At 38.7% G+C, this 27,064-nt stretch overlaps 4 protein-coding genes across 7 annotated transcripts in view; 2 read left to right on the top strand and 2 right to left on the bottom strand.

The window, feature by feature from the left end:
- Positions 1 to 494: 494 nt before the first annotated feature.
- LOC107725236 (mitogen-activated protein kinase kinase kinase 19-like) lies at positions 495 to 10,582 on the top strand. The gene is made up of 13 exons (XM_016534428.1): positions 495 to 665; positions 1,660 to 1,851; positions 2,042 to 2,196; positions 2,379 to 2,491; positions 3,065 to 3,081; positions 3,527 to 3,581; positions 3,890 to 3,971; positions 5,899 to 6,107; positions 7,249 to 7,292; positions 7,381 to 9,210; positions 9,402 to 9,503; positions 9,628 to 10,328; positions 10,477 to 10,582. The coding sequence occupies exons 1-13, from the start codon at positions 495 to 497 to the stop codon at positions 10,565 to 10,567; spliced, it is 3,762 nt and encodes a 1,253-aa protein (XP_016389914.1). The 3' UTR covers positions 10,568 to 10,582.
- A 974-nt stretch (positions 10,583 to 11,556) lies between these two features.
- Positions 11,557 to 19,829, bottom strand: LOC107725237 (cyclin-T2-like). 2 transcript variants are annotated; one of them, XM_016534430.1, is made up of 10 exons: positions 19,588 to 19,829; positions 18,763 to 18,844; positions 17,807 to 17,935; positions 16,922 to 16,982; positions 16,310 to 16,372; positions 16,040 to 16,085; positions 13,584 to 13,747; positions 13,410 to 13,480; positions 12,239 to 13,319; positions 11,568 to 12,143 (listed from the first exon to the last, which is right to left on the bottom strand). In XM_016534430.1, exons 1-10 carry the CDS (start codon positions 19,782 to 19,784, stop codon positions 12,076 to 12,078), a joined length of 1,962 nt encoding a protein of 653 aa, XP_016389916.1. In that variant the 5' UTR covers positions 19,785 to 19,829; the 3' UTR covers positions 11,568 to 12,075. The 2 variants fall into 2 exon arrangements, with proteins under 2 accessions (XP_016389915.1, XP_016389916.1); XM_016534429.1 differs by having other exon boundaries at positions 11,557 to 13,319.
- Positions 19,830 to 20,357: 528 nt separating this feature from the next.
- LOC107725255 (2-amino-3-carboxymuconate-6-semialdehyde decarboxylase-like) lies at positions 20,358 to 24,523 on the bottom strand. Its single transcript, XM_016534451.1, has 10 exons — positions 24,325 to 24,523; positions 23,689 to 23,733; positions 22,614 to 22,710; positions 22,371 to 22,420; positions 21,868 to 22,104; positions 21,631 to 21,724; positions 21,311 to 21,406; positions 20,979 to 21,151; positions 20,631 to 20,729; positions 20,358 to 20,501 (listed from the first exon to the last, which is right to left on the bottom strand). Exons 1-10 carry the CDS (start codon positions 24,379 to 24,381, stop codon positions 20,439 to 20,441), a joined length of 1,011 nt encoding a protein of 336 aa, XP_016389937.1. The 5' UTR covers positions 24,382 to 24,523; the 3' UTR covers positions 20,358 to 20,438.
- LOC107725256 (transmembrane protein 163-like) overlaps positions 23,416 to 27,064 on the top strand; it is a 36,034-nt gene continuing 32,385 nt past the window's right edge. The window contains exons 1-2 of one of the 3 annotated variants that reach the window (XM_016534452.1): positions 23,416 to 23,654; positions 26,130 to 26,340. In XM_016534452.1, coding sequence (XP_016389938.1) covers positions 23,640 to 23,654; positions 26,130 to 26,340 — 226 coding nt within the window. In that variant the 5' untranslated portion in view covers positions 23,416 to 23,639. Of the gene's footprint in view, positions 23,655 to 24,862; positions 24,900 to 25,452; positions 25,515 to 26,129; positions 26,341 to 27,064 lie in introns of those variants that run through there. The other 2 variants (XM_016534453.1, XM_016534454.1) reach the window with 2 other exon arrangements.

Here is a 27,064-nt window from a genome sequence, read left to right as displayed (position 1 = left end):
CAAATTGCCGACACAGGTGAGTCTTGCTTGTTTAAATGTAAGCAACAGAAAACACTTTTCATTCTCTTATTTAGTAACTATTGTTTAACATCAGATATGTTTTTCTTGGGAAGTTCTATGATGTATGCATTATGAATTGCGCTTATTGGCTTATAAGAGCTTCTGTGTTCTTATGCAATAATTACATGGCCATTTATTAATTTCTGTTTATTACTGTTTATTAAATTATACAGGAAGTTGCTTTAGGGGAAATGTGCTAATAAATAGCTTCAAAAGCAAGCATTTACAATTGATTTAAGATGAAAAATACTTAAAATGACTTTGAACTTAAATAATACTGAGATTATGCATTGCCTTCATCATAAACATAACCACATGGGGGCAACAAAGCAGTTCTTGTGCATGTTGTGAATATTGAAGGAGATATTCATTACAGTTAGTGAACCAGAACTACAGCTAATTGTCTGTTTGTGCATTTGCCAGAACACTGGAGCATGAGTAAACATGAAAGAAGCAGATTTGTGGAGCAGCTGTTGAAGGAAGAGCTTGAGGCTGTGGTTCTGGGGCTGGAGCAGGGACTCTACGCTTGGGAAGAAATTGACCTGCCTCATGATTCACAGGGCTCCACTCCTCTTATCAGTGCCTGCAGGAGAGGTCTTACTAAGGTATGAGACAATAGGGTGATATGATGAAAACAAGGCAGAAACTGTAGCTGTGTTCTGTGTAGGAAAGCTAATAGTGTAATGGGGGTGTAATGTATTGATTAAAATAATGGGCATAATATTTCACTTACTGTATTAGATACTTTCTACTACTTCCTGTTTTCTTGATTTAATTACTGCATTATGCATTAAACAACATTTAGTTTTAAGAGTAATAATATACAGTTCGATTCGGGGGATTTTACTTGTTTGTATCGCTTTGTTTGTGTCTGTGCTTTGGTGATAGGGATTTTACAAGTGACTGTTTTGCTGAGAGAGTAAGTCATCAACTCAGATTCATTCAAAGGAATGAAACAACACTGTACGAAATAGTTCCTCATTATATTGCACTATTTGAGGGACAACCATTTGTAGTGGTGACCCAAACAATAGTGGACATTATTCAATTCCATAATGCACCTCAATATAACCAATGAGTGTCACGCCAAATGAATTCCCACGTCCGTAGCACATCCGGCACACTCAATGTCTGAATTTGCTCATTTGTTTTCATTCACTCATTCAGTGGACTATAATAGTGGAGTAATGTAGGGAATAGTGAATGAGGTTATAGAAGGCAATTTCTTAAGTCATTGAATCATTTACTCAATTGATTAGTTTAAAATGTCAGATTTTTTTTACAGCACAACAGCACTCGATCAAAAATTGCAACATAATTTTGCATCAGCTTCGTTTGGAATTATTTTCGCTGGCAGAGCAAAAATATACTGCCAATATTGTCCCCAAAATTTAGGTTAATTAATATTAATTTATTGAATTGTTGTATAAAAGCTATATCACACTTGCACACTTGATGTCGGTTAATGTCAGCATGGAACTCTCACTTGTTTGATTGCTTAAATATCATAAACCTATAAGACTATTATTCACCTAGTTCATTATAATTTTAATTATCATTCTGATACATTGCTTTTAACATAGGCAATTTTGAAAACAGGTGATGCATTTCCTTCTGAAAAGAGGAGCCGATGCTACGCTGTGTAACCATAGCAACCAGACAGCTCTTCACGTTAGTCAACCAGCACTCCAAGAGGAGCTGTTGACGGCTATGATCGGAGACGTACCCCATCAGAGGCAGCTCTCACAAGCAGCCTGGAGGGGAGACCTCTGCTGTCTACAGGACCTGATGGTGAGCAGCTCAGACTTCAACTTCCACTTGCCATTTGACTGTTTGAAATGTGGTATCAACCTTTGGTTCACACAAAGCAGACTAGACTCCATAGGGAGTTCTCTGATGGATCAGTATTGGCCACCTGTCATGTGAGGGAGAGGTGGAGTAAATTACAACAAACAAAGCTTATATTGTTTGTGTGTTACAGGCCCAGACTTACTTGGTGGAGTTGAATAAACAGAACAGAGATGGACTGACTCCCCTGATGTTGGCTGTAAGGGATGTGGATCTGTTTGAAGAACTGGAGACGCCGTGGGACTATCAACCTGTGGAAGTGTTGAAAGAACTTATGTCTCTTCCGGTGTAAGGAATCCAATTTCAGTTGGATTTGTTATGGAAATGTAAAATATAAACAACAAATATAAATGCAATGTATTTGGAAGATGTAGAATTGTAAACAGTAAAAATGGAATTTAAGACGAATGGTAATTTAATAGGCCTCTCTCATTAAAAATAGTCACTGATCCACCTGCTCTGATTTCCAGTGATATGAAGATCCTTGATGGAAGAGGTCACACTGCTCTGTGGTACGTCTCTCAGATCAAGAGCACCAAGAAGGAAGAACTCTTCCGTATAATGGATTCTTCAATGCAAACAGGTAAACGCTACATATTCCCCTTATTTTGCAATGTGGAAGAAAGCTATTTTCTGTGAAAGTGCAGTAAACAGTAAAACTAATTGTGCTGCAAACCAGCTTGTTTATAATTACAATAATTAATTCAAATATTATGATAGCGAATGCACCAGTTTTAAATATCAAGAGCACTCGCTCTTACATTAAAGTAAGGTGGATTAAAAATGATTTTCTCTTCATAAATCTTAAATAAGTCTACATGGTGCATAATCATTTAATATATTTATACATAGTACAATCAATAGTTTTCATTGAAGTTATTTGTCAAGCATGTGAATATAGTACCAGCTATAGGCTAACTCATGTAATTCTCAAAACACTTGTTTATAGAGTTTATATCACTGTTTATACAGTATTTTATAAGAAAATTCATCCATTTATTTGTTGTGCAATTCATCAGAAACCTGTTTATGTCCTCAATGTGATGACTTATGTTAGTATTTATATTGTATTTTGGAGATACATTATTCACGTGTCTGGATGCGAGTCCTTCTGTACTCCCCAGCTGCTCTCCTACACGTGGCTGTTGCACACCAGATTCAGATGGGATGAAGGTCAGGTGCTCTCACACTTCTTACTCATTATATACAGTGAATCTTGGCAGTGTGTCCTGCAGAAATCCATTTGAACAAAACCGTAAAAACATAATGACGGCATAAACTGAATAAAATAATAAATAAGTCTCAGTGGGATTGTAAAGGCAAAGCCAATTAAATGTAGATTATTTGCTCTGAAATGTTTTGATTAAGCCCTTTTTGGCGTTTCATTTGGCTGAGCCTTGGTCACAGGCATCACAGCTGGCTAATGATTGTTTTTGACTGAATAGACCGCCTCCAGATGGTCAATAGTCAACAGGTGAATTAGTCATGTGTGATTCTGTGAAAGGTTATTGTAAGGGACAGTCAACCTCGCAGCTTTTATGCAGTGTTGTTTCTTGCTGCATACCAGCTGTGTCATTGATAACATTTCCTTTACTGATCTTTTATTTTTTTTTTGCAGAAAGAATCAGCTGAGACTATAAAGGCACAAAATTATCATGCAGACATCCACCAAGGTGAGTCAACAACTAGACTTAGAAAGAATTTATTGTTAATTTTAGAAGACAGAATACAGTGTCAGAGGTACATCTGCAGGATCATTCCAGAATGGCAGCAGTCCACCGGGCTTACAAAAGCTTTGGCAACCTTTTCCACCACCCTGAAACAGACACACACACACACACACACACACACTGTCCTCATTTCATCTCATCCTTGAGTAATGTTGGTGTTGTGAGTTTTTATGTTGGTGCTGTAGCATAACCATGGGGCCCCTTCTACATGACCCTTTTCACCCAGAGTGTATTTGGCTGTGTGTCTGCAGATAACAGGATTTGCTTTGAGGGTTGGATGGAGCCAAAGATATTCATCAGACAAAATGGCAGAGATGAGAGGAAACGAAGCAGGTTAGCCAGCTGACCGCATACACATCCATTCATCACATCTTCATCAAATTAAATAAACATTCAGATAAACATAGTAACAGGTAGAGAATTGAGAGTGTTCCTGTGGCTCAGTGCTAGAGCATTGCGTTAGCAGTGCAAAAGGTCGTGGGTTCGATTCCCAGGGAACACACATACTGGTAAAAATTGTATAGCCTGAATCCACTGTAAGTCACTTTGGATAAAAGTGTCTGCTAAATGCATAAAAAAATAAAATCACACTTAAACACCACCAACAGCAGCTGTGTAAACGTAAAATGCACAAACTGTCCTCACAAACAATTTGCCTGCATGAAACCTCCTGTCCATTCAGTGGCTCTCTCATTTCTACACAAAGACCGTACAGAGGAGTACAGTTACAGGATCAAGCCGTTGTCAGCATAAGACTATGGTTCCAGGGTGTACTATTATCCACACAGAGAGAGAGGGGAAAACTTGTCTAAGGAAGATTTAACTCTGCCCTTACTGCTAAGAAACATTCAGCATGTTTCAAAAGAAGACATAGTGGTAACACTTTACAATAAGGATAGAATAATCATGTACCAATACCTAAATTAATACTTAATTCATCATATGATTATTGAAGGCATTAACTAATCATGAACTAATGAAGAGCTATCCTTAACTACGACTGGAATCATATGGATTCACACATGAATAACGGCAGCCTTAACTACATGTTAGTACATGTTTGATAGGTAATGCATTAATTAGACAAACAGCCTATTTAGGAAGGAATAAGTACTACTCTGATTTTGAAATAAATTTAAATAATTTAATTCTAACATAATTTGAGGTTTTGACATCTGCAGGTTTGTTATAAACTTCACCGGGAGGCAAAGGATTAGTCGGTCCTCCTCATCAAGCATAGAAAATACTAAACTAATAACTGATCTTGTCGGTTTTGTGTTGTTCTCTTTAAACTCACTCTACTGCGACTTATACGCAGCTAAAGAAAAAATAAAAACTCAAAACCCACTAAGAACATTTGTAGAACAATTCCTAAAGAAATGGCCAAACTAGAAACATACCGCAGGTAAGTTCAGAACGTTTGCTGGGTGTCAGTACAGTTCACTCTCCATCCAGACGCAGGCCGTGATGATCCTGTACCACCACTCTCTGACTTCTTGAAAAGCCATACAACATCCCTTAATTGGGCTCAATACTCGTTGTGTTAGTACACGTGTGTTTGATATTAAGTATAAAATAAATCATGAGCTGAATTTAGCAATTTAGTAAGAAGTTAACAGTGAATTAATTATGGTTGGGCCCCCTTAAGTAAAGTCACGGCAAAATAATGTATTAACAAACCTTGAGTTGATGTTGCTATTAGTTTATGGGTAGTTAATAATAACTAATCCTTTGCCATACAGTAAAGTTTATAACAAATCTGCAGATGTCAAAAGCTCATTATGTTAGAATTAAATTATTTAAATGTCAAAGTCAGAGTACTTATTCCTTCGTAAAGAGGCTGTTTGATTTAGTTTACCCATAAATGTTAATTAATGCATTAACTATCATACATGTACTAACAAGGCTGCTGTTATTCATGCATGAATCCATATGACTCCAGTCGTAGTTAAGGATAGCTCTTCTTTAGTTCAGTGGTCTGTGAGTGTAAATGCGTTCAGGGGGCGTGGCTTTGGACGGCGATTGCAGGAATGGTGGGAAGTTCGCTTTCAGTGCTATCAGGCTAAAGTTAGCTTTTTCCAAGATCTCCTATTGTACCTTTAATGCCTTCAATCAGTAGTATATGATTAATTAAGTATTAATTCAGGTATAAGTATACATGATTATTCATGTACCCTTATTGTAAAGTGTTACCAATATAGATAATTTGTAAATGCTTTGAAAAATGTGAACATGCTCATGTAAATTAATTTTCACTCAGTCGAACTTCATCCTTGCCCAGCCTATGGAACGGCAGAAAAGACAAAGGCAAAATAAGGTCCTTGCATCCATCACTCAGTTTGACTTCTTCCTCAATGCCTGTTCTTCCTGCTGCTCATATCACTCAGCTCAGTAAGTCTGCTCCAATGCTAATGGACCCTCTTCTTGATGCAAGTGCGCTGTTGCAAGCACGGGCTAACATTCATAACAGTAAGTATAGACAGTTGTTTATTGTGAAAGAATTGCATTAAAAAAATTAGATACATAATGTGGTTTGACAGATTTCAGTGAATAAACAAGCACAGTCAACCAAAATGTAACTGGGTCCACTAGGTTAAAGCTATTTCACACTGCACTGATAGATGCTGACCAATGCCAACAGACATGTTTGTCAGGTTTAGTCGGATCAATGTGTTACCCCTGTCAGCGTCTGTTGCTGTTGGTCACCGTTTGTTTTCACTGACTGAACATGTTCAATCAGCATTTGTCAGGTCATAGAATGCCTAAGCAGTGACAGAATCTGGTGTTGTTCATTATTGCCCGGCATCTGCCGGTGCAGTGTGAACAAGCCTTTAGGAAAGTAGCATGCAGTCCAGACTGGGTGTGTGAAGATGTACAAAAGTGTTTGTGGATTTATTGTCAGAATCACAGAAAAGAGCTGATATTGCTCCCCAAACAGACCAGATAACCTTAAGTGTTACCTAGTCTCAGTGGTTTCCAAGAAATCCACCATTAAATCCTCTTGCTGATGAGGCTGGAAGAGTTTCCAAAGAACGTCTACAAGTAACACAAAAATAGAAAAGGACTGTGCTTATGATGAACAAGAAGGGAAGCAGTGCCAGTGTTGATCATTTTTGTGATCCAGAGTCTGTTATTAGGATCATCTGTGATCAAGGAGACATCTACTTGTATTGTCAGAAGCTTGCACTACAGTTAGAAAATGAATGGATTAAAAGAGAATGAAGAAGCCACCATCTTAGAGAACATAATCCTGACAGAGGTACATTTACCCCAGAATCTTGCCTGTGGAGAGATTCTCACCAGATCAGCTGTAGAGATAGTCTGAGAATGAATGAAGGAACTTAGGGTATATTGTCATCAGAAGACTAAGTATTAGAGGAGACCTTCACTAATACTTTGTACAATCCATAAGAAAGAGGATTACGGGATGCTCAAGGGGTAGTTTTCAAACAAACATATGTTGCCTACATTGTGGTTGCTGAGTCACCAAAAGTCAGGACACATTCGCTTAATGTAACTACAGGCAACTCTACTTTTAAGTTTGTGTCTGTGTGCAACTTTGATTGTAATGAAAGAAAACCATATAATAAAAGTTTCCAATTCACTACAGGGCTTAGAGGTGCTCACACAGGGGATGACGATAACAGACAAAAGGTGAGGAAATGCTTTTTTTTAAACATTTCAATAAATACAAAAAGTCTTGCCTTTAATAACCTTTTGATTGTTGTGCTGTGCTTTCCAGACACTACCTACTCGATGTTCAAAGACACCCAAACATCTTGCTCCGCTGGACAATATACACCAGGATGGCTCTGCATGTTCAAATCTTGAGCACCCACTTCTCTTAAAACAAAGTAGCATCTTGCCCATCTCATCACAGTCCAGACAAAGACTGGAAAGGATCTCCAGGCCGTCTTCCAGAAGATCCAGAGGCACCCAAGCAGGCAGTGAAGAGAGCAACTCCTGCAGCAGTAGTAGCCAAGAAGAGGATGAGACTGTGCCTCAAGATACACACAAAATACATGTGGGCTTAGAGAAGTCACTCAATCTGGAACTGGGGACCTACTTGGATTTTCAGGATTTAGTCAGTTCTGTAATACACAATACTACAAACGATAATGTAATTTCAGACAACAAGAAAGGCTACACATCTATCAAATCATTGACTGTTAGGGAAGTCAAGGATGAAATAAGATGCAAGTCTTCCAAAACAACCGAAAACTCTCCAACTATGAACTGCTGCTCGGTCTCTGAAGGACCCAAAAACATAATCAGACAAATACCTACAGTCAGAGAATCCGGTTCTGTTGCAGGTGAGAAACACCTCACCGCTGTGGATACTGGTGTAGTAGAACAAACTTCACATGAGAAGAACAAACCAATTAAGATGATCAAGAGAAATGCCAGTAAAGGCAAAACATCTATTCAGACAAATCAGTCATTCAATGTTCTGGCACACAGAAAACAAAGTACTGTTAAAACCACAAGGAATAGGATATATTCACCAAATCACTCAAAGGAGCAACTCAGAGAAAGTAAACCCACTAGCATAGTTATTGCAGGAGAGACGACTAACAAATATTTGCCAAGAGCACCTATAATGGCTTGTAAAAAAACTGCAACAAGGTTGGTCTCTGAACCTTTTCAACACATGAAGTTGAGTGATGACAAAGCAAGCAATAACAGTCAAAACCAACTTCACAGAGATCAGAGTAATGCAAGAGCATCCAAAAAGCCAGCAACAGGACCAATACAACGAGCAAGGTCTGCTGTGGATTATGTCACTTACAATGACATGTTTCTGAAGATCAGTCAGGGAGATGAAGGCCCAGTAATCTACGAAATGTTTGCGACTCCAGTTTATGAGAATCTTAAAGCGGACAGTTCTGCAGAGAGAACCAGACAGATCCAAACAGCACTTCAAGTTAAAAGACAGATCAATGGAAAACTAAGGGGCCAAAAAAAAGAGGTTAACCGAAGGAAACAAGCTCAATCAGAGAGATCCAGTCGAGCTAAATGCAGGCAGCTCAAGCGGAGGGATAATGTTACCAAAGAGATAAAGAAACGCCCACCTTCTCCAGAGAATAAATGCCATGTCCTTGTAACCTCTGCTTGTGGAACTGTCCAGCAGAACAAATCTGAAATGCACATCGAGGGAGATGGAAGAGAAATTTCAAGTGCAGAAAGACAATATACTTCCATACTATCAGTGATTGAGGAAGTACTTTCCAACACTGTATCCAAAACAAGTCTCATAAAGGAAATAATACTTCAAGAACAAACTCCAATTGATGCAAGTGCCAAAAGTGAACCTGAAATATCATGCGAGACCAAATTGCCATCGCAGCCCCTTATCAATACCTGGACAAGTGACGGAACGGCGTCACCTTTGTACCAGAGGTTTCTAGAGGAGGTTGGTGATGGACCTCTCACAGATGACCTGCTGAGGTCTTTGGCAGAGGAGTTGATCTCACTCGAGAGAAGAGACGTTGAAACACTCAAGACTGAAAAGGAAGATAGCACAGAGTTTAAACATAACTTGCCTACAAAATTTAAGACATTTTTAAATGAGGTAACATTCTAACATACTTCACTTGTACATAGTGTCAACCAACCCTGCTCCTGGAGAGCTACCTTCCTGCAGATTTCAGACACCAACCCTGCTTCAACACACCTCTGCAGGGTAGTAGCTCTCCAGGAGCAGGGTTGGCTACCCCTGCAGTATTATATGGGCCATCACAGTGAGTTTCTGTTGTTCATCAGGGTGTGTCCTCAGGTGAACTGCATTACTCTAATGGATCTTGCTCAGATGATGCTATCACATGGACAAAAGGAGAGGTTCTGGGTAAAGGAGCTTATGGAACGGTAGGTATTTAAGTGCAGTCATTTTAAAGCACTCTTCCTAGCTATAGTATAAACAATTATGATTTTCAAAATGTTCTCCAAGCATAATCAATTACAAAGCTATGTTTAAAATTTTTATTCATAGGTGTATTGTGGGCTAACCAGTCAAGGTCAGCTGATTGCAGTAAAACAGGTGGCACTGGATGCTTCAACTTCAGAGATGGCAGAAAAAGAGTATGAACGCTTCGAGAGAGAAGTGGATCTTCTTAAGACCCTTCATCACACTAACATTGTTGGTTTCTTGGGCACAGCTCTCTGTGAGAATACTGTAAGCATCTTCATGGAGTATGTTCCAGGTGGGTCAATCTCAAATATCCTGAGCCGGTTCGGACCCTTGCCAGAGAAGGTCTTCATTCTATACACTCGACAAATTCTGGAAGGTGTTGCCTATCTCCATGCTAACAGGGTCATCCATAGAGATCTGAAGGGGAACAACATTATGCTTATGCCCAACGGAGTGATCAAGCTAATCGACTTTGGTTGTGCTCGCCGTCTTAGCTGTCTTCAGACTTCAACTGGAAGTAAGAGTGACATTCTGAAGTCTGTGCATGGTACCCCATACTGGATGGCACCAGAGGTCATAAGTGAGACAGGTCATGGACGAAAATCAGACATCTGGAGCATTGGCTGCACTGTGTTTGAAATGGCCACAGGAAAGCCACCCCTCGCACACATGAACAAGATGGCAGCTCTTTTTTACATTGGGGCTCAAAAGGGCTTAATGCCATCTCTGTCTGATGACTTCTCTTCAAATGCAAATGGCTTTGTCAAGGCTTGCCTAACCAGGTAATTTGCTTTTACTCAAAAATGAAATATTTGCTCTGGTTATTTTGTGCTGAGGAGTTTTTTTTAATCCATTGTATATTATTGTAAAATCTCCACAGATTATTATCTTAGGTGTTTTGTAACAGTGGAACAATTTTCCTCTTTGCAGAGATCCAAAGCAACGACCTTCAGCAGAGGAACTGTTAGGACATCCATTCATCTTTCATCACAGCCAAGCCTGCAATAGGCCAATGAACTGAAAACTTGATTCACCAAATCAAAAAGTAACTTTTAAAAACCATGATACAAAGCAAACTGACATTGTGACCCAACATAATTTAACATGGAGAAAATCTAATTCATAAAATAACAGTGAAGATCTGTAAATAGTTATTTGACAAGCGTGCCAATAAGTTCTTAACACAATAAATGATCACATAAAGACTGAGGTTAAGGTAGTGGAAACCATGGAATTTATTATTAAATCTAAATAAAACTTGAGAAAAGGCAAAAAAAAAAAAAAATGCCAGAGTTTGCACTTGCCTTATCCAACTGCAATTCAGTGATCCAAAGTAAAATCATGGTGTGTACAATGCTGGCCTCATTTACCAATAGCTTCACACTAAAAAGAATCAAAATCAAATGATCAAAACCATTCATCCATATTCAGAAATAATGTTGAGGGCCTGTGAAAGCCCAGATCTCTTTGGGTCAGCACTGTGATAATGAACTCAATCTCCTTTTACCCACCTATATTTCTGGTCATTTTTGACTGACTTACAGAGTTGCACAAATAGGCTACTGCTTCAAGCCAAGAAATATATAAAATGCACTTCACAGCGAAGGTTATGTAAACTTTATAGAACTATACTTTTTGAGGCACAGCCTTTGGCATCCAGCTTAAGGTCATCTTGCAGGTCAAAAAAGGTACAAATTGCATGGCCTCTGACAACATGCCAGGTAATTGGCAGGGTGTGGATTGCCTGCTAGTTCACCCTCTCCTGATAGCACTGGAAGGCTGCGCTGGAGATGCCAATGATAGATTCTAACACTGAGTCACAAAATCCCCCCTACCCCCATATATATGTATATATATATATACACACAAGCAGCTCCAAACCTGAGAAGTTATGGTACAGCTTTTAGCATACGAGAATGTATGTAAATTTTTCTTCACAATCTGTAAACAACTATCTCGTCCCTTTCATTATAAACATGCAGTTCATATAGAAGGTATCAGATGAGGGGAAAGGAAACAAAGAAACATTCAAGGAACTATGGAACTTAAATCTTGATTCTGCATTCTTTCTACTAACTTTGTTTAACAAATGAGAGGAGCGTCAGTCATTCTAGAGGGTGCTTTCAGTCTTACAAATTTTCATTGTGGCAAAAACTTTCATCACTCATTATGCTTTTATCATGAAAAGTTTTTTTTTTAAACTATAATGGCCCTGACATTCGTATACTGGCTCACGCATACATACAGGCTGCTCGTGAAGGAATACTGAGGAAAGCAGCAGTTATACAGAGATGGCGAGACTGAACCGAACTGCCAGAAGATCGGGAAGCATTTTTATTTTCTTTCTCTTACTCTTCACATTCCTGTTTTTTTCCTCTTCCTAATAATGAAATCTATGCTTGATTTTCTCTTATATTTTATCCTCTTTCCTATCAGTTCAGGAGTCCATTCCTTGGGCACTTTATAGCGAATCAAGCATGTCAAAAGTATCTGTAGTCTGTGTGTTGGCCATTAGCTAGGCAGGAGCCCTCAGGGCCATGGCTCTCCACTGGTTTCCTGTCCAGTTTCACTAGGGTGCTGAGATGTCCGTAGCCCACCTGGTATGTGACAGGGGGAGGGGGGAAGGGAAGGTTAAGAACAGAGCTGTGAGATGACACACACTGCTGAACAGAGGAACAATGAGAGGAACTACCTGCACCGCCTTTGGAGCTTTTGTTCTTTTTAGAGTGGTGATTGTGGCTGGCGTCGGGGTTCACCCTCTTACGTGAGGAACTGGAAGCAGAGCTTGTGCCATCACCACTGGAACCTACTGGGCTCCGAAGGGCCGAACCAGATGCGGGTACCTCAAGGCTGCTCCTGCCGTTGCCGCTATGCGTGTGCGTGTGTGAGTGGCCATGTTTGTGATGGTGACGATGGGCTGAGTGGTCTCTGTGTTTCTCCTTGCTCACAAGCGGGCTGGAATGTTTGCTTTTTGCAGCACCCTCGTCAGAGGAGCTGTGTCGCTCAGAGGACACCTTTATTTTCATTTTTAGCTCCTCCTTACTTGATCCCTCCTTTTCGCTCTGGGAGGGAACCGGAAGACGCAGTTTTAAAGAGCTCCCTTTCTCGCGTTTGTCCTGGAGCTTGTCCTGCCCAGGGACGGGCAGCTTCATCTTCAGGGGCGAGGCAGTGGTGGCTCCTGCTCCCTGCTGCCCATGAGACAGTTGGGGCAGGTGTTTCCGGTGATCCGTCTGTGTTGGAGCACCATAGACCTCCGTCTCCACGTTCTGCTGCTCTTGCCTGCGTTTCTGCACTGCCATCTCACCAGCGTGTTTCTCCCTGTACTTGTCCAGAGACATCTTCTGTGTGGGTGCTGCAGGTGGTGGATAGGTCGTGGCCTGGTGCTTCGCCCCGCCACTGGCCTTATGTTCGTGTTTGGCAGGGTTTAACTCTGCACATTTGTCAGGCCGGTGTGGGTGCATAGAACTGTATGGGGGAAGTTGTTTGACAGAATACTGGTCTGAGTGTACTTGGTCCTGAGGCCAGTCACTGGGAGCGGTGTACGTGTATGAAGTTCCCTGCATGTTGCCAATGGAATCAAGAGAAAGACTGCTGCTTGAGTAGCTTGGCAGGGTCACTGGGAAAGACGTGGAGGCTTTGGAGAAAGCTGTATTTGTAGAAACCCCAGGAAGGGCATCCATCAAGGACATGTCCTGGGTTAATGAAGGTCCCGCTAAAGAGCTGCTGTCTGAGGCCTGACCATCTGATTTGGGCTTCTTAGCAGCTTGCGTAGCCTAGAAATAAACACAACAACAACTATGTGTTATCCAAATTAAACAATCTAAAGACACCAAATGCATGACTCATCTAGTCTAATCACTTACCCTCCAGTTACGAATCCTCTTCAACCTGCTGGGTGTCTTCTCTAATATTTGCAGAAACTCGTGGGTCAGTTCTACAACAAAATTTGAATGACTATAATTTATGGGTGACTTACACAACAACTAGGGCAAAATGAGCCAAATTATATATGGTAATTTAGGAGAATGCTCATTTACCATCAAGAAGTTCAAGTGTAACTGAGTTGTCCACATACTCCCACCAGTGCTTTCCATCGGTGGAAACAGGGATCTCCCAGTTGGACCACTTGCAGGCCAGGTGAATGCAGACGCAGGCAATGACTGTGGGCTTGTACTGCAAGCAGAAGGTGGTGAGGTGCAGACTGCAAGAGCAGCACGAGGAAGAAAAAAAGACAACAAAGAAAGCACAAAACGATCAGTCACTGAGCAGACAGAAGGCAGTGTTTAACATCTAGAGAATATTATTAAGGAAGCACTGAAGCCACTAAGATATTCCCCAATTGTGAGTAACACTTCCTAAATTTACCTGCACAGTTCAAAAACTACTTGATTTAGCACCATGCAATTAAGGTAGACAGTAGTTTACAAAGGATACAAACTGAATGGCAAAAGACAACATGAGAAGGGATGCGTCAATCAAAAATTTGAAATGGTCAGGAAAAAAAAAAAAATCAAGCAGAACTTCCTGAACATGTTATCCATGTAAAGAAACAGATTGGCTTAAGAGGAAATGGTCTACAAGGCCTAATGTCGGAGTGCAGTCAGCCAATTCTGATCAGCAGCTGATCAATTTTATCATCCCTACATTTGAAGTTTAGAATAGCAGTAGAAAATTCTATAAAGTTCTATAAATCAGTTTTACATTGTGAAATTAAATCTGTGCAAGCAAAAGAATAATAGGGTTGTTACTCATAATCAAGGGTAAACTTGACACCATTGACATAATACTGTACATTCAATAACAGGCGTAAAAGCCTGCAGTCAACAGAATCATAGGGAACAGTAAAGCAAACAAGCATATGGTTACCATCCGTATTTACCACATTGCAAGCCCATGTTATGAAAAACAAAACAGGGCTGACTGTTTGGCCTCATCAAGTGCTTATTCTGTAATCTCTGTAAATTTGCCTACATCTCTAAAAACAATGTTAGTATTTTAATGTGGAAGGTAGTTACTTGTTCTGCTAGGGAAAAAAAAGGAAATGCATCTAAACTGCATCAATAGTCCCTGAAGAAGCCATGAGGAATCAAAGATTCCTCTACTAAAATGCTAGCAATCTTTTAGTGATCTTTTAACAGTCTTACATTGAACAAAGTGTTTTACTGACATTTGAAACAAATAATAAACTGAAGCCTCAGTCAAAGCTGGATGGTAACCCTGTGCTACAGAACAGAATCAATGTTTGGACATGGGGTAAGAGGAGCCTTTAAATCATAATGGAACAAAGACAAACAAATGACTGCAACATTCATTGCATTACAGGTGATAGCTAAAAAAGACCTAAAAACCAGCCTCTACTTAAAAAAAAAATGCAAGGAAAATACACAAGGGAATAAAAATTGTAAGATCATCCATCATCGGACACATTGGCCATACAAAACTATGCTTGATTTATCAATCAAGTTCTGTTAATTCAGTTTAAAAACCTGTAAAGTCCATATCCTTTGAGGACAAAACAAAGGCCAAAAAAAAAACAAAAAACTCAATGGCCACATTATATGCAGACCATGTGTTGAGCATATGCCGCTCTAGTCCCATGTTCAGACATCGCATACAATGCTGCAGTATCCCTATGCAAACAAGGGGGCAAACACTAATGAAAGGTAACCTGATTTAAAAATAATTAAGACAATAACTACACAATGAGGGAGCCCAAACACAAACAAAAAATCCTCTATTTGATTAAATTACAATGACTACACCCTTTAAGGACCTTTTGTTACACACCTGATACCAACAATTTTTCAGGATTGTAATGGGTATAAAAATACATAGCCAAATGAAACAACTATTTTAATTTTAAAAAATAAAATAAAAATCAAACGGTCCTTAATGGGTTTATTTGCATTAAAACAAAGGTATTTCACAATGGAAGCACAACAGATGTCTGTATCTAAAAATCAAGTCAGGCAGTGAATGACAAAAAAAAAAACATTAAAAAAAGCACAAAAAAAAAAGTACTTCTAAACAGTTTGAATACGAACGACCAAAACAAAGGTTCAATTATCACTTTGAGAATAACAAAATCATAGGAAAAAACAAAGGGGTCTGGGTACTTACCGTAAGGACTTCTATGTAATGTTTACATCTGTGTAATCTTTAGCTGCTATTCAGGCTACCAAAGTGTCTTTTTTTAGACAAATGCACTTCTGTAACCGAGCAAACGTGAGGTTCAAGAGCACCACTACACTTCACATTGTGCATTCAACCCCTCTGTGCCAACAATGATCCCCCGTACAATACACCGCACTGCAACCGGGGCCGGTGCCACCGAACCCCCTCCCCACCCTGCTCTGAGGGCATGTTTGAGAGGGGGGGGGCGTCCCAGTAGCCACCGGTGCAAGGAGGGTGTTGGACACTGGTAGGGTAACCTGCAGTAAAGGAAGCTATAGTGTGCAGTCACAGTGCAACAAATGAGGTTCTGGATAACAACCTGTTGGTAGCCATGAAATAGGAAGTCTGTGCCAGATCCTTGCTTGCTGTGAAAGTAAACAGAGAGATAATGGCAAAAGAATGAGAGTGAGTCAAACTATACACGTGAGTAAGAATGAGACCCAGTTACGCTCAATACAGTGAGATTTACCTCTCCAAGAACGGCATGCTTAGCCATAACGCAAAAGCCAATAGTTTGATTCAAAGACTAAGCAAGCACTGTTTTGTATCTAAAGTTGATTGCAGTGAGCATATGAAGGAAAGTCTATACCTCGCACTAGCTGGGAACATTTCACCACATCAGTGTGTGGATGTTCAATTGTTATTTCAAAGCCTGCAATATAAAGCACATGAATTTCATTCACAGCTGAATCAAACTGCTTTCAACACCTGTGGATCATGAAAGATAATCATGCATTAGTTAGAACAAAGCCTTTAAAATGATGCAGAATTATTGAGATGATACCCATGTATCATGTGGCAAAAATAACATCCCAGATTAACTGAAAATCAATTTGGTTTCTTTGCAACAAGGTTTCAAAAAAATGTGAAATCACTGCGTTCATCCCCCACTTAGGTTGCGCAGATCAGTAAAAATCGTAATGACTTCAAATGGAAAAAAAGCAGGATCCACACACATTGAATACTTAATGATTTTTGGGATTTTTTATAATTTTATTATACAAAAGGCACAAATGGATCATCAAATGTCTGCACGTTTTCAACAAGGTTTAAAATCACCATTCTGGTGAATTTAGTCATAATGATACAACTTTTCAGGCAAATACTCTGAGTAAAAATGTTTTTTGTTTTTTTTTCCCAGAAGTGAACCACTGTCAGCAAGTTCACTCTAATTGTTGAAAGAAACCTTCCATAGACTTACCTAAAGTCTGCAGCACTATGGTTTCAAGTATCACCAGCTCTTGAGCTTGCTGGAGGTATGCCTGAAGTTCAATAGACAATCATTACATGAGGCTTGTAATGTGTCTTTCTGTATATTCAACCCATAAACTGAATTCTTTGCACCCTTCCAATTACAGGCAACACTAATTGTTTGCCGCACAGTTATTTTTTACTTGTCTTTTTCAAGACACTTTTTTTTCTCATTCAAGAGATTTCTGTCCTAGCACTGACACACTGGATGTCTAATGTCAGTGTCTCACTAGTCCATTTTTAGTTGTAAGCCTCATTTACATTGTTGCTGGAGAATCGTAGGGTTCTGTGGTTCACAGGTTCTGTGAGATTCACATGAACGGGAAAGAAATAACAGAGGCATTTGTTTAATTTGCCACCCCCTGTCATTCTTAAAGGAATAGTTCACTCAAATTAAAACTCTGTTATCATTAACTCACCCCATGTTGTTCCAAATCCATAAGACATTTGTTCATCTTCAAAACTTTCAAATATGGTCAGGGGAACTTGCGTAACGCGCAAGATCAAACTTCATTGGTTCTCATGTGTCCAGCAAGCACGTTTGAGCTTCCTTTAACCATCTTTGATCAGGTTTCAATAAAAATATCTTTATTTGTTTTTTTGAAGATGAACAATAAACTTTTGGAACAACCTGAGGGCAGGATTTTTTAAAAACAGTTGGCAGGTGAGAAACCCCTGATCAAAATCAAGTTGTTTGGAGTTGACTAGTGAGACGCCTAATTCTGTAGTGACAGAATCTAAACACACTTATGTGTAGCATAAATTATTCAATGTGATGAAAAGGTTGAGGAAATTGAAGAAGAAAATTAAAACAATAATAATACCCAGGACTTACATTACTCTTTGTATCCAGTGGAGGCTCCTGGGGGTTTAAACACGCATGAGTTACTTTAATGACATGTTCGAGTTTCCGTGGTTGCTCTTCAACTTTTGCAGCCAGAAATAATGCTGTTGGGGAGGTGGTCTAGAGAGGAAAGAAAAAATGTCAATGTCATGTCAAAAGATGCAAGCCTACTTTAAAAGGTTTTTTTTACTCAAAAATGAAAATTCTGTCATCATTTACTCACTCTTATGTCATTCCAAAGCCATAAGACTTTCATTCATCTTCGAAACACAAATGAAGATACTTTTAATGAAACCTGAGAGATTTCTTTGAAACTTTATAAAGTTCCTAGAGATCATAAAAAACTATATGATTTGAGCAGTTTAGTCTTCTGAAGAGACAATCAGTTTAAATAAAAATATTTAATTTAGGCTTTTATTCACATAGAAACATCGATCGAAGCACATACATCAGATATGTTAAACGGAAGCTCAAACATGCTTGCTTGACTTGCGAGAACCAATGAGGATTGTTCTCATGTGTTTTGGGTGAATGGACTTTCAATGGACAGAAATTTCTACAGGACTCGTTAAAAATATCTTCATTCATGTTTCATTTGAAGATGAATGAAAGTCTTAAGAGTTTGGAATTACATGAGGGTGAGTAACTGATGACAGAATTGTAAATTTAGGTTAAAGTGTCTAATTAAAACATCAAGATCACCAGAACTGATGAAAAATGTTTTCACAGCTGGGTAGACCAGTTATTAACAGGTTCATAGCTGTGGTTAACAGTGTTCTATAATCTATCTATTTCACCTTCATTTTGGAAACTGCATTAACAGTTGCACTGATGGACCATCCTTACACTCCAGGTGAAACACACCCATGAATATTCATGAGTATGTGTATATTAGGTTGAAAAGGGTATATGTAATGGATGCAGGCAGTGCGGATGGAAACACTTACATTTCTGTGGAATTTGGAGAAAGAGTGGTACATATAAAATCTGTGCATGTAAACAATGGCAGTATTTATTGTGAGTTGAGAACTGATGTTTAGAGTTAAGGAAAACGTATGATTACATAACTTAAACCATTTACTGACCTAATTACGTATTCGTTGTCCGTATTGATAAAAGTTGGCCGAAATACTGAGATATATAATTTTTTATATATATATAAAAAAAGTCAAAACAATTACATAATTCATATCTTTAATGTATATATATATACTGTATATATACACCTTACTACGTGTACTGCGTTAGGCTAACCGAGATTTGTCATTTGCACTTATATATTGTTGCTCTTTTGTTAGTTTTGACTGCTTTATATTGTCCTCATTTGTAAGTCGCTTTGGATAAAAGCGTCTGCTAAATGACTAAAAGTAAATGTAATGTTTACGGGAACCGGCCTGTTCGCGTGCCACTGACATCAGATGCGTGCTGTCACGCGCCTGAGTGACTTGAACATAAACAACATAAATCCATGGTACAACTAGCTCATTGTTATGTTACATATATAGACAGACTAGCTAGATAACACGTACATATACAAACCGCACGTTAATCATTTGTAGAACATTAATCAGCAAGCGCCTGTACGAGACGTGTGCGCGCTGCTAACATAAGGGGGTTTAATTGACAACCTCAAATAATTTCAGCCGAGTTCACAGTTATTACAGATATTCATGGTACACAAAAGTGATAGAAATTATAGTTGTGAAGGCAACGCGAACAGTCACAGCGAGAGACAGAAACGGGCCTGCTGTTGATCAGCGTCTGAAGGATACACATTTAGTCTCTGGCCCATGTCCTGAATAAGATTCGCGGCTTGCTGTCGATACGACAGCTCTCTGTCTGGCTCCACTCCGCAGCGGCGGGACGGGGTGTTTTCGAGCTGTTCCCGGGTAAAAAACCATTTGGACGATGATCCCCGGCACGCCGCCATTACCGTCCAGCAGACGAACAGAGAACGAGCGTCACGCATTTTCACCTACGTCACGCACGTGCGGCGCCACGTCATTGACGTACGTCCTACAATGCGGTTCTGCTGGGAACTGTAGTTTACTTTCGCTCATAGTTTTCTCGCTTATATTGTTTAGTATGAAGGATAATTTTAGGATGTGCTGTGTGTACGAATACTAGGTGGTTTGAGTAATACTTTAAAAAACAAAAATGTTTTATTTAAATCCTTTTGAGTTAATTATTGAAAGCAAACATCAGACTCATTTTGTATCACCTGGCAGACGTTTATTTGTAGGTGTAGGCTATATATGAATAAAATATGGCATATTCTTTGTGGTTTAACATAATTTATTTAATGCCATAATTTATTTTAACCAACTATTTGTTACCATTTAGCAAACCTTTCTTAAAATGGGAAAGAAAACAGAAAATATTTTTCTAGAGAACTGTAGATCTGATAACTGTATTCTCAAGAGTCAATATTAGAATCTGTAAAGGAAATTAAAATAGACAGAAGGGTCTCATCTTTAATTAAATATAAATCAATTAAAAAGCAACTCTTTAATGGCATATTATTATTCTTTTTTAATAAAAAAAAAAAAAAAAAAGCAAATAAAGTAAGGTTTAATTCTCATGACCCAGCTCTCTGGTAACATACTTATGATACACTGATCAGTCACTCAAACTGTTTTCTTGACAGACCTAAAAATTCCAGAGCATTCCCAGCAAGCAGTTTATCCTAAACAAAAGAGTAAAATAAAGATAAGCTGTAAAGTGACGAGCACAGTGTATTTGCAATTTGATGTTTAAAATAAAACCTAGTGTATTCAGATAGATAGATAAATAGATAGATAACTGTTTATCTTACCTTTAGCAAACTATCAAGCCCATCCATGGATTCAATCAGTGCACCTGGCTCCAGTTCCCCCAGTGGAAATGGGTAATCTGTGCCTAACATCACTTTATCCTGCAAGAAACAGAATACCAAAAAATAAATAGCACATATTAAAAAATCCCAGAGATGTATGTATATTGCTTCACAGTTTTTATTACCAGAATAGAAAGGTCCTGCACATGAAACATGTAGCTTTGCCATTTCATCACTTAGAGTTCACTTAGGTAGCTCCTTATATAAATCGCTAACTAAATATTATTGTGCCTCTTCTGTTACAGGGAGATTTAGCATTACTGTTGATATAAGAATTAAAATAACTACCTTTCCTATGACTTCCATGAGTAACTTCAGTGAAAGTGGGTCGTGCACTAGAGAATCGGTGTAGAAAGATCCTGAGTATTTGCGTGGGTTGATCTTGTTGTCGGTTGCACAAAGATCAGGTCGCACTTTAAAGCCATGCTCAATTCTGCCGATGGTGTATGGGAAAGCACCACCTAGAACCCAAAGTGTGATACCACATCCCTCAAGACAAGTAACGGCAAAAAAAATATATAAAATAAAAAAATCTTTATATTTCAAGGTTATCACTAAAGTTGTTTTGCAATCCACAAAATGATAAATTGATTATCTAAAAATAATATGAATATTTTTACCTCCATGAGCAAAGCAGACCTTAAGTTTGGGAAATCTTTCAAAAACACCTCCAAAAATCATGGAACAAATTGCCATTGTAGTTTCTGTTGGCATACCTGTCAAAAAGTGGAGCCAAACAAAGATTATGACATACTGTACAGTACTAATCTTCCACAAAACCACAAAAGTAATTAAAAACTTAAATAATACATTTATATAAAATAAAAATTAATAATAAAAAAAAAATTGCAATCAGATTTTTTTTTACATTTACTAATCAGAATCTGCTATTAAATATAAAAACCTCGACATCACATGCAAGACACTCAGTCAAACCCACCAACTAACCAGGGCAGCCAGTATTTTGCCATTCTACCATCTGTCTGCATGTCCCATGGATGCACAAATATTGAGCAGTTGAGTTCCTCAGCGGCCTGTAGTAAGAGGCAAAATATTGATAACAATGCCTTACAAACTGAGACAAAGCTAAATGACTGCTTGACAAAATAATCACAAAGAGACCAAATACTTTAGTGTGACTGTGGCATGCAGGTCTACTAAAAGCAAATGGACTTACAGCATAGACAGGATATAGCTCTGTAGCATTGAGGTCCCATGTGTTTATATGAGAGCCAATTTGCACTCCAGGGAATCCGAGCTGATTCACACACCGTCTCATCTCCTGTACTGCCAGATCAGGGGCCTGCATGGGCAGAGTACCCAGCCCAACAAAACGCTTTGGAAATTGCTTTACTGTAGCAGCCAGATCATCATTCAATATCCCACACAGGTCCAGTGTGTCATGGGGTTTGGCCTTTAGAAATGCAGTGGAACATCAAAAAGAATTTAGAAGTAAAAGTGGTGAATGTCTATATATAGCACCGTAAGGTACAAAAACTAAAAAGTTTTTCTTTGTATCTTATTTAACCCCAAATTGTACATATCAGTACCTTAAAGTACCTAAATAGTATGTAAAGTGTATATAATAGTACCGTTTGACCACCACAATGAAAAACTGTCCCTTTTTTTCTGAGAGTGTATCACTTAAATTCTCATGTTAATTTTCATGTTACGTCTTACCCAGTAGCTGAACATCACAGGTACAGTGGAAAGGGCCTGTACTGTCACTCCTGAAAAAATGAAAACAAATCTCCGTAATAAATATTAACAATGAAATAAAGTTGAACTGGTCTGCAGATAATGTACAAATAATTTAAATAAGAATTTTAAATATAAAACTTGTTTATTTATTAGATAATAAAGCATCTGAAAACAAAGCCACAAAACATTTTCATTGAGAAATAGCTGCTTTACTCTCTTTACCGTGTTTGTCCATATCCCGAATCCGAGCCTCCGCATCCCAGCAGTTCTCCTGAATCACTCTAAACAATTTTCCATCCTTCATCATTTTAGCTTCACCCTGGTACACACAAACCCATGGTGTTTTTTAACATGAAAAATTTGAAATTTCTGCAGCCATGCACTGGGTATTCACAATGACAAATTGTATTTTCAGCCACTTGGTGGCAGTGGAGAGCAAGGTCAAATACATACAGTAACTCAATGCAGTGGACTTTAGATTGGAAGGAGGTGCAAAGTTTTTAGCATGACAAGCACATTTTACATCAGCAATCAATGTTAATCTGCAGTTCAGAGAATATGAATTTCATTTCAGAGTGGTAAATTATGATGAAAATATTAGTTACAATTATCTTTATTGCAGTCATTCAGTCTATCTTGCTGTTTACTTATTATAAGGTACATTATGTATTAGGCACGGCTGAAATGTAAGATTGATCAAAGTCTATGTGTGGGTGTGTTTATATATGTATATCTTGCTCATTTGGTTTGAAAAGAAAAGCAGTGGAGCCTGACGAGGAATTAATGCAAATAAATGGGCTGCTAGAGCTACAGTGACTCACATCAAAATGTTTTAATGAGCAGTTGTGTACATTATTCTTGTGTTTGAGTGTTTCTGTTTTAGAGTTCTTCCTACTGCACCAAAGAACAGAATAAGCTGAGCATCTGAGTAGACCAGAAACCACCCGAGACACCAGCTGAAGCACAGTACAGAACAATCCAATTACTCTAAAGGACTGCAGGTATAAAGAGGCTGACAGATGCTTTAACATCCTCCTGCTCTGAGTGGAGGATCAGATCTGTCTCTGCTGTCCACTCATTCCTCATGGGGGTCGTAACATACTCTCACACACTGACGCTTTCTCTCTGGAAGAGCTCGCGAGAGATCATGCCAGCTGGATCTATGGCCAAGCATGCAGAACCCTTTCCGTCCAGCTGGTCTTCTTGCACCATCATCCCACTAAACTGCAGACTGAGCTGATTTTCTCCATGAGCAATGATCAGGTGTGGAAAGGGTGTATTAGAATGTTAAACTTACTTTGCAGTGATGGTGGAGCTGAATGAATCCGCCATATCCATATCTCTGTGAAACATGAAAAGAATGCTAAGGTGAATTTTAAGATGCCATTTTACATCATAGTATTACACTTTTACTATGGCAAATATAAATAAATACATTTTATATACTTTAATGGAAAATAATTGTTGATTTTATTTGCATGTTAAGACATGAGAAATTATTAATAGAGTCTTGCTCAGATAAGCAAGCAATAAAGGTCAGGGTTGGTGATCAAACCCTTTCATTAATGTTTAACAGATGCATACATTTTAAGAGTAAACCTGAAGTAGTGTCTTGTTTAACACTTTTAGCATTGAAAAGACCATTTTTGGTTTAGCAGTTAACATAAACATCTGATAATCTAAAATTGGACATACAGATTTTTTCTTTATATTTAGACATTTCCTGTATATTAAATGCTGAGGAAAAGAGTACAAATGTACAGCTGACCAAAATATATCAAAATCCAATTTGGTAGCCTGTTTATAGAAGCAAGGCAACGTCCAAGTGAAATAATGTAAAAATGTTGACAAATATGTTATGAGCCAGGTAATCTTGCATGGCTAACCTATGACACATTATTTAAAGGTAACTTTCATATCTTAAGCAACCTACCTGTTTCAGGTCGGGCCATTCCTTTGGTAAAATATGATTATGAATATCAATCTTCATGCTGCTGACATTAAGAGCTCAAATTGTAGGCCTGAAGACTTGACAGTCTTGTAAACTTAATGTTCACCCCTCCTGCAGTTGTGAATGTTCAGCAGTGTGTGAAACAGAAAACAAACATTCCAACCCCTGTCCTGTCTTTTGAAATGGCCCAATGAAAACCCCTGAGAAGAGACACAGCAAGCAGTATTAGCTTTTTATGACTTGTCTGCATGAATTCATACCTGTATACATTTTATGAATTGACTGACCAAATTAACGTCTTTGTAACTTATGCAATATATATGGCAGACTTTTGGTTAAAACCAATGGTTAAAAAAATTAATAAACACAAAAATAAGGTTTAAACATATATAAGGAGAGACTGCTGCTGTCTGTAATAAACATTTTCAAGGGTGTTTCAATGAATTCAAGAAATATCTGCCCTGCCTTATCAATTTACTTCACATCCTGCACAACAGTGTCCTCTAGCGGTTACTGGAGGTAGGGGCGCCAGAAGCTACAGGCAGGAATCCTTCTCGGTTTGTTGACAGTTTGTTCATCTTTATTGATTGCCACATATGCGAATAATATCGAATATCGTTTTGTAGAGTTTAAAATATATAAACTAAAAATAGCATAGTTGATATGTGACTAATCAGTTTGATAACGTAACAGCAAAATTCTACTTTTAAGAAAACTGGTTCAATTCTCAGTCAAAAAATAAAATAAAAATATGCGCCAAAATTACATGCAGCCGGCTGATAGCCTATGCTAATCGGTTGGTAGCTTTCGTAAGAGAAACAAGCGCGCAGCCAATTCTGTCTTTGAACTTCAGTTTTTGCGGTAACGCTAGCTCTATATAGCATGAAGTAATTAGCTGGTGAAGTGGATTTACTTATTGTAGAGTTAACGAAAGTTGTTATGTTATGTGCGACAATGGAACGACAAAAACCGAACCATGTTGATGATCGCTCGAAGCGGGTTTCTTTCTCTAGTGAGGAAATGGAAACCCCGGACTGGATCATGAGCCAAAGAGATTACAGAGCGGTTTGAGCAGGGAAGGAAAACGTTACTGTCGCTCCTCCGTTCACTCGATTTGAGTCCTGTCTGTTGCTTGGTTGCATGCAAAAGCTTGGCGCTTAATTGTTTTGGAGGTAGGCTATGCTGAGAATCAATAGCCAATATGCGCGGCCACTTTAGCGAAATTTCAGTTTCGGGCAAAAAAAGGTCCACTTTCCATTGTCAGTATAGCCTAGTGTAGAGATGTGTATCACCCTTCACACAGAATCCACTTTCAAAACCAAGCAGCTTTCATTTGGTCAACTCATGCGACCAATTCGAACCCGTTTCGGGTTACGTTTGTCATTATCTGACTGAAGGTTGGAGACAGCTATTTGTGGCAGGTATAAATGACTTTGACACTTGACAAGATCGTTTCTTAAGTCACTTTCTTAAATCTACTAGCCTACTGTGCTTTATCGCCTAAAATCAGATGATGTGCAAAAGTCAAGATATGCTGAAACTATAGAAAGCGACGCATAGCCTACTCATCCCCATGTCAAATTACAGTTTGGGTGGCTGCAGTTCTTGCGCTCGGACTGGAGTTGTTCTCGGTGGGAGGGTGGAGTGGGGTGGGGGTCCGTTGCTGATGCTGGGCAGATTGCGTTTATCTCCGCATCTCTGCTCCGCTACCCTTAATGCTGCCACTGGATGGCTGCGCGTCGCAGTTCGACGTGAGATCATATATTGAGGGCTTCATCTGATTTCAGAAAAGAAGAAAGCAAACAAACATGCCAGACAGTACGACTTCTGATCCATGCCCTGTTCCCAATCCGACTATTGTGGACCCATCGGCTGTGCGAAACGGACAATGCGCCGCTGCCCAGGATCCGAACCTACCCAAAAGAGGGAGCCAGGGCGATCCTTTCAATGTGGACCAGGACCAGGAGATGAAAATCACAGATAGCGTTGAGGGCCAAGGTAAACACACCTCATCTCTTTAACATACAACAGATCTAGCTGTACTTTTCCTAGAGTTGTTTCAGAAATGCACTTTAAAGTAATTTATTTGGGATATTTTGAATAAGACTAAAATGCCGGAGAAGGTTGCAGTCCAGTGGAACACGCAGGCGCTCTAGAAACTATTAATAATTCAGGTGAGCACAAAACACTCACAGTTTAAGTTAAGAAACTGACCAGAGACTAAACAGCCTTTACTGAGTGGCAAATGTTTAGGAGTATAATTTAACAAAATACATTTACATTTTAAACGAATAGATGGACATTGTTTATTATATAAAATATTGTTCTGTCTGTTTGGAGCAGCTTTATTTGTTTCATTCAGTTTCGTCACGTCGCTCTCTGTGTGTGGCATTGATTCTGATAGTTCACCACAAAGCGGCTCCATAAGTTTCGTGTTTGCAAAAAAAATATTTTTTTTTGTGAATATTCTAAGGTATCGCATATATTTTGTTCATATGTTATTATCATAAACTTTGTTACTATATAAAGTCAACGTTGTTGCCAGCAGTGACTCGGCTTGCGTGTATTTATTTTTATTTATTTTATTTATTATTTTTCTCCAGTATATCATTCGGAAAGGCTAATCCCTAACAATTACAACAAAATGTGACCTTTATTATTAATTTCCGTGTAACTAATTAGTATATATATATATATATATATATATATATATATATATATA

This window comes from Sinocyclocheilus rhinocerous, unplaced genomic scaffold (assembly GCF_001515625.1).
Source record: "Sinocyclocheilus rhinocerous isolate Xijiao unplaced genomic scaffold, SAMN03320098_v1.1 scaffold3807, whole genome shotgun sequence".
Taxonomy (NCBI): domain Eukaryota; kingdom Metazoa; phylum Chordata; class Actinopteri; order Cypriniformes; family Cyprinidae; genus Sinocyclocheilus; species Sinocyclocheilus rhinocerous.
Note: the sequence above shows the minus strand (reverse complement) of the source record. Positions and strands in the feature narration are given on the sequence as shown.

Bases quoted from the DNA above. Each gene is read 5' to 3' on its own strand.
- LOC107725236 (XM_016534428.1), top strand. From the start codon at position 495: ATGAGTAAACATGAAAGAAGCAGATTTGTGGAGCAGCTGTTGAAGGAA. The intron at 1,852-2,041 runs GTGAGCAGCTCA...TGTGTGTTACAG, and splicing joins GCTGTCTACAGGACCTGATG to GCCCAGACTTACTTGGTGGA. The intron at 9,211-9,401 runs GTAACATTCTAA...GTTGTTCATCAG, and splicing joins TTAAGACATTTTTAAATGAG to GGTGTGTCCTCAGGTGAACT.
- LOC107725237 (XM_016534429.1), bottom strand. From the start codon at position 19,784: ATGCGTGACGCTCGTTCTCTGTTCGTCTGCTGGACGGTAATGGCGGCG. The intron at 17,936-18,762 runs GTAAGTGTTTCC...TTTCCTCTCTAG, and splicing joins TCTCCAAATTCCACAGAAAT to ACCACCTCCCCAACAGCATT. The intron at 16,983-17,806 runs GTAAGTCCTGGG...ATTGAACTTCAG, and splicing joins CACTGGATACAAAGAGTAAT to GCATACCTCCAGCAAGCTCA.
- LOC107725255 (XM_016534451.1), bottom strand. From the start codon at position 24,381: ATGAAGATTGATATTCATAATCATATTTTACCAAAGGAATGGCCCGAC. The intron at 21,725-21,867 runs GTAAGTCCATTT...CTCTTACTACAG, and splicing joins AGCTATATCCTGTCTATGCT to GCCGCTGAGGAACTCAACTG. The intron at 20,502-20,630 runs GTAAGATAAACA...TCTTTTGTTTAG, and splicing joins GGCTTGATAGTTTGCTAAAG to GATAAACTGCTTGCTGGGAA.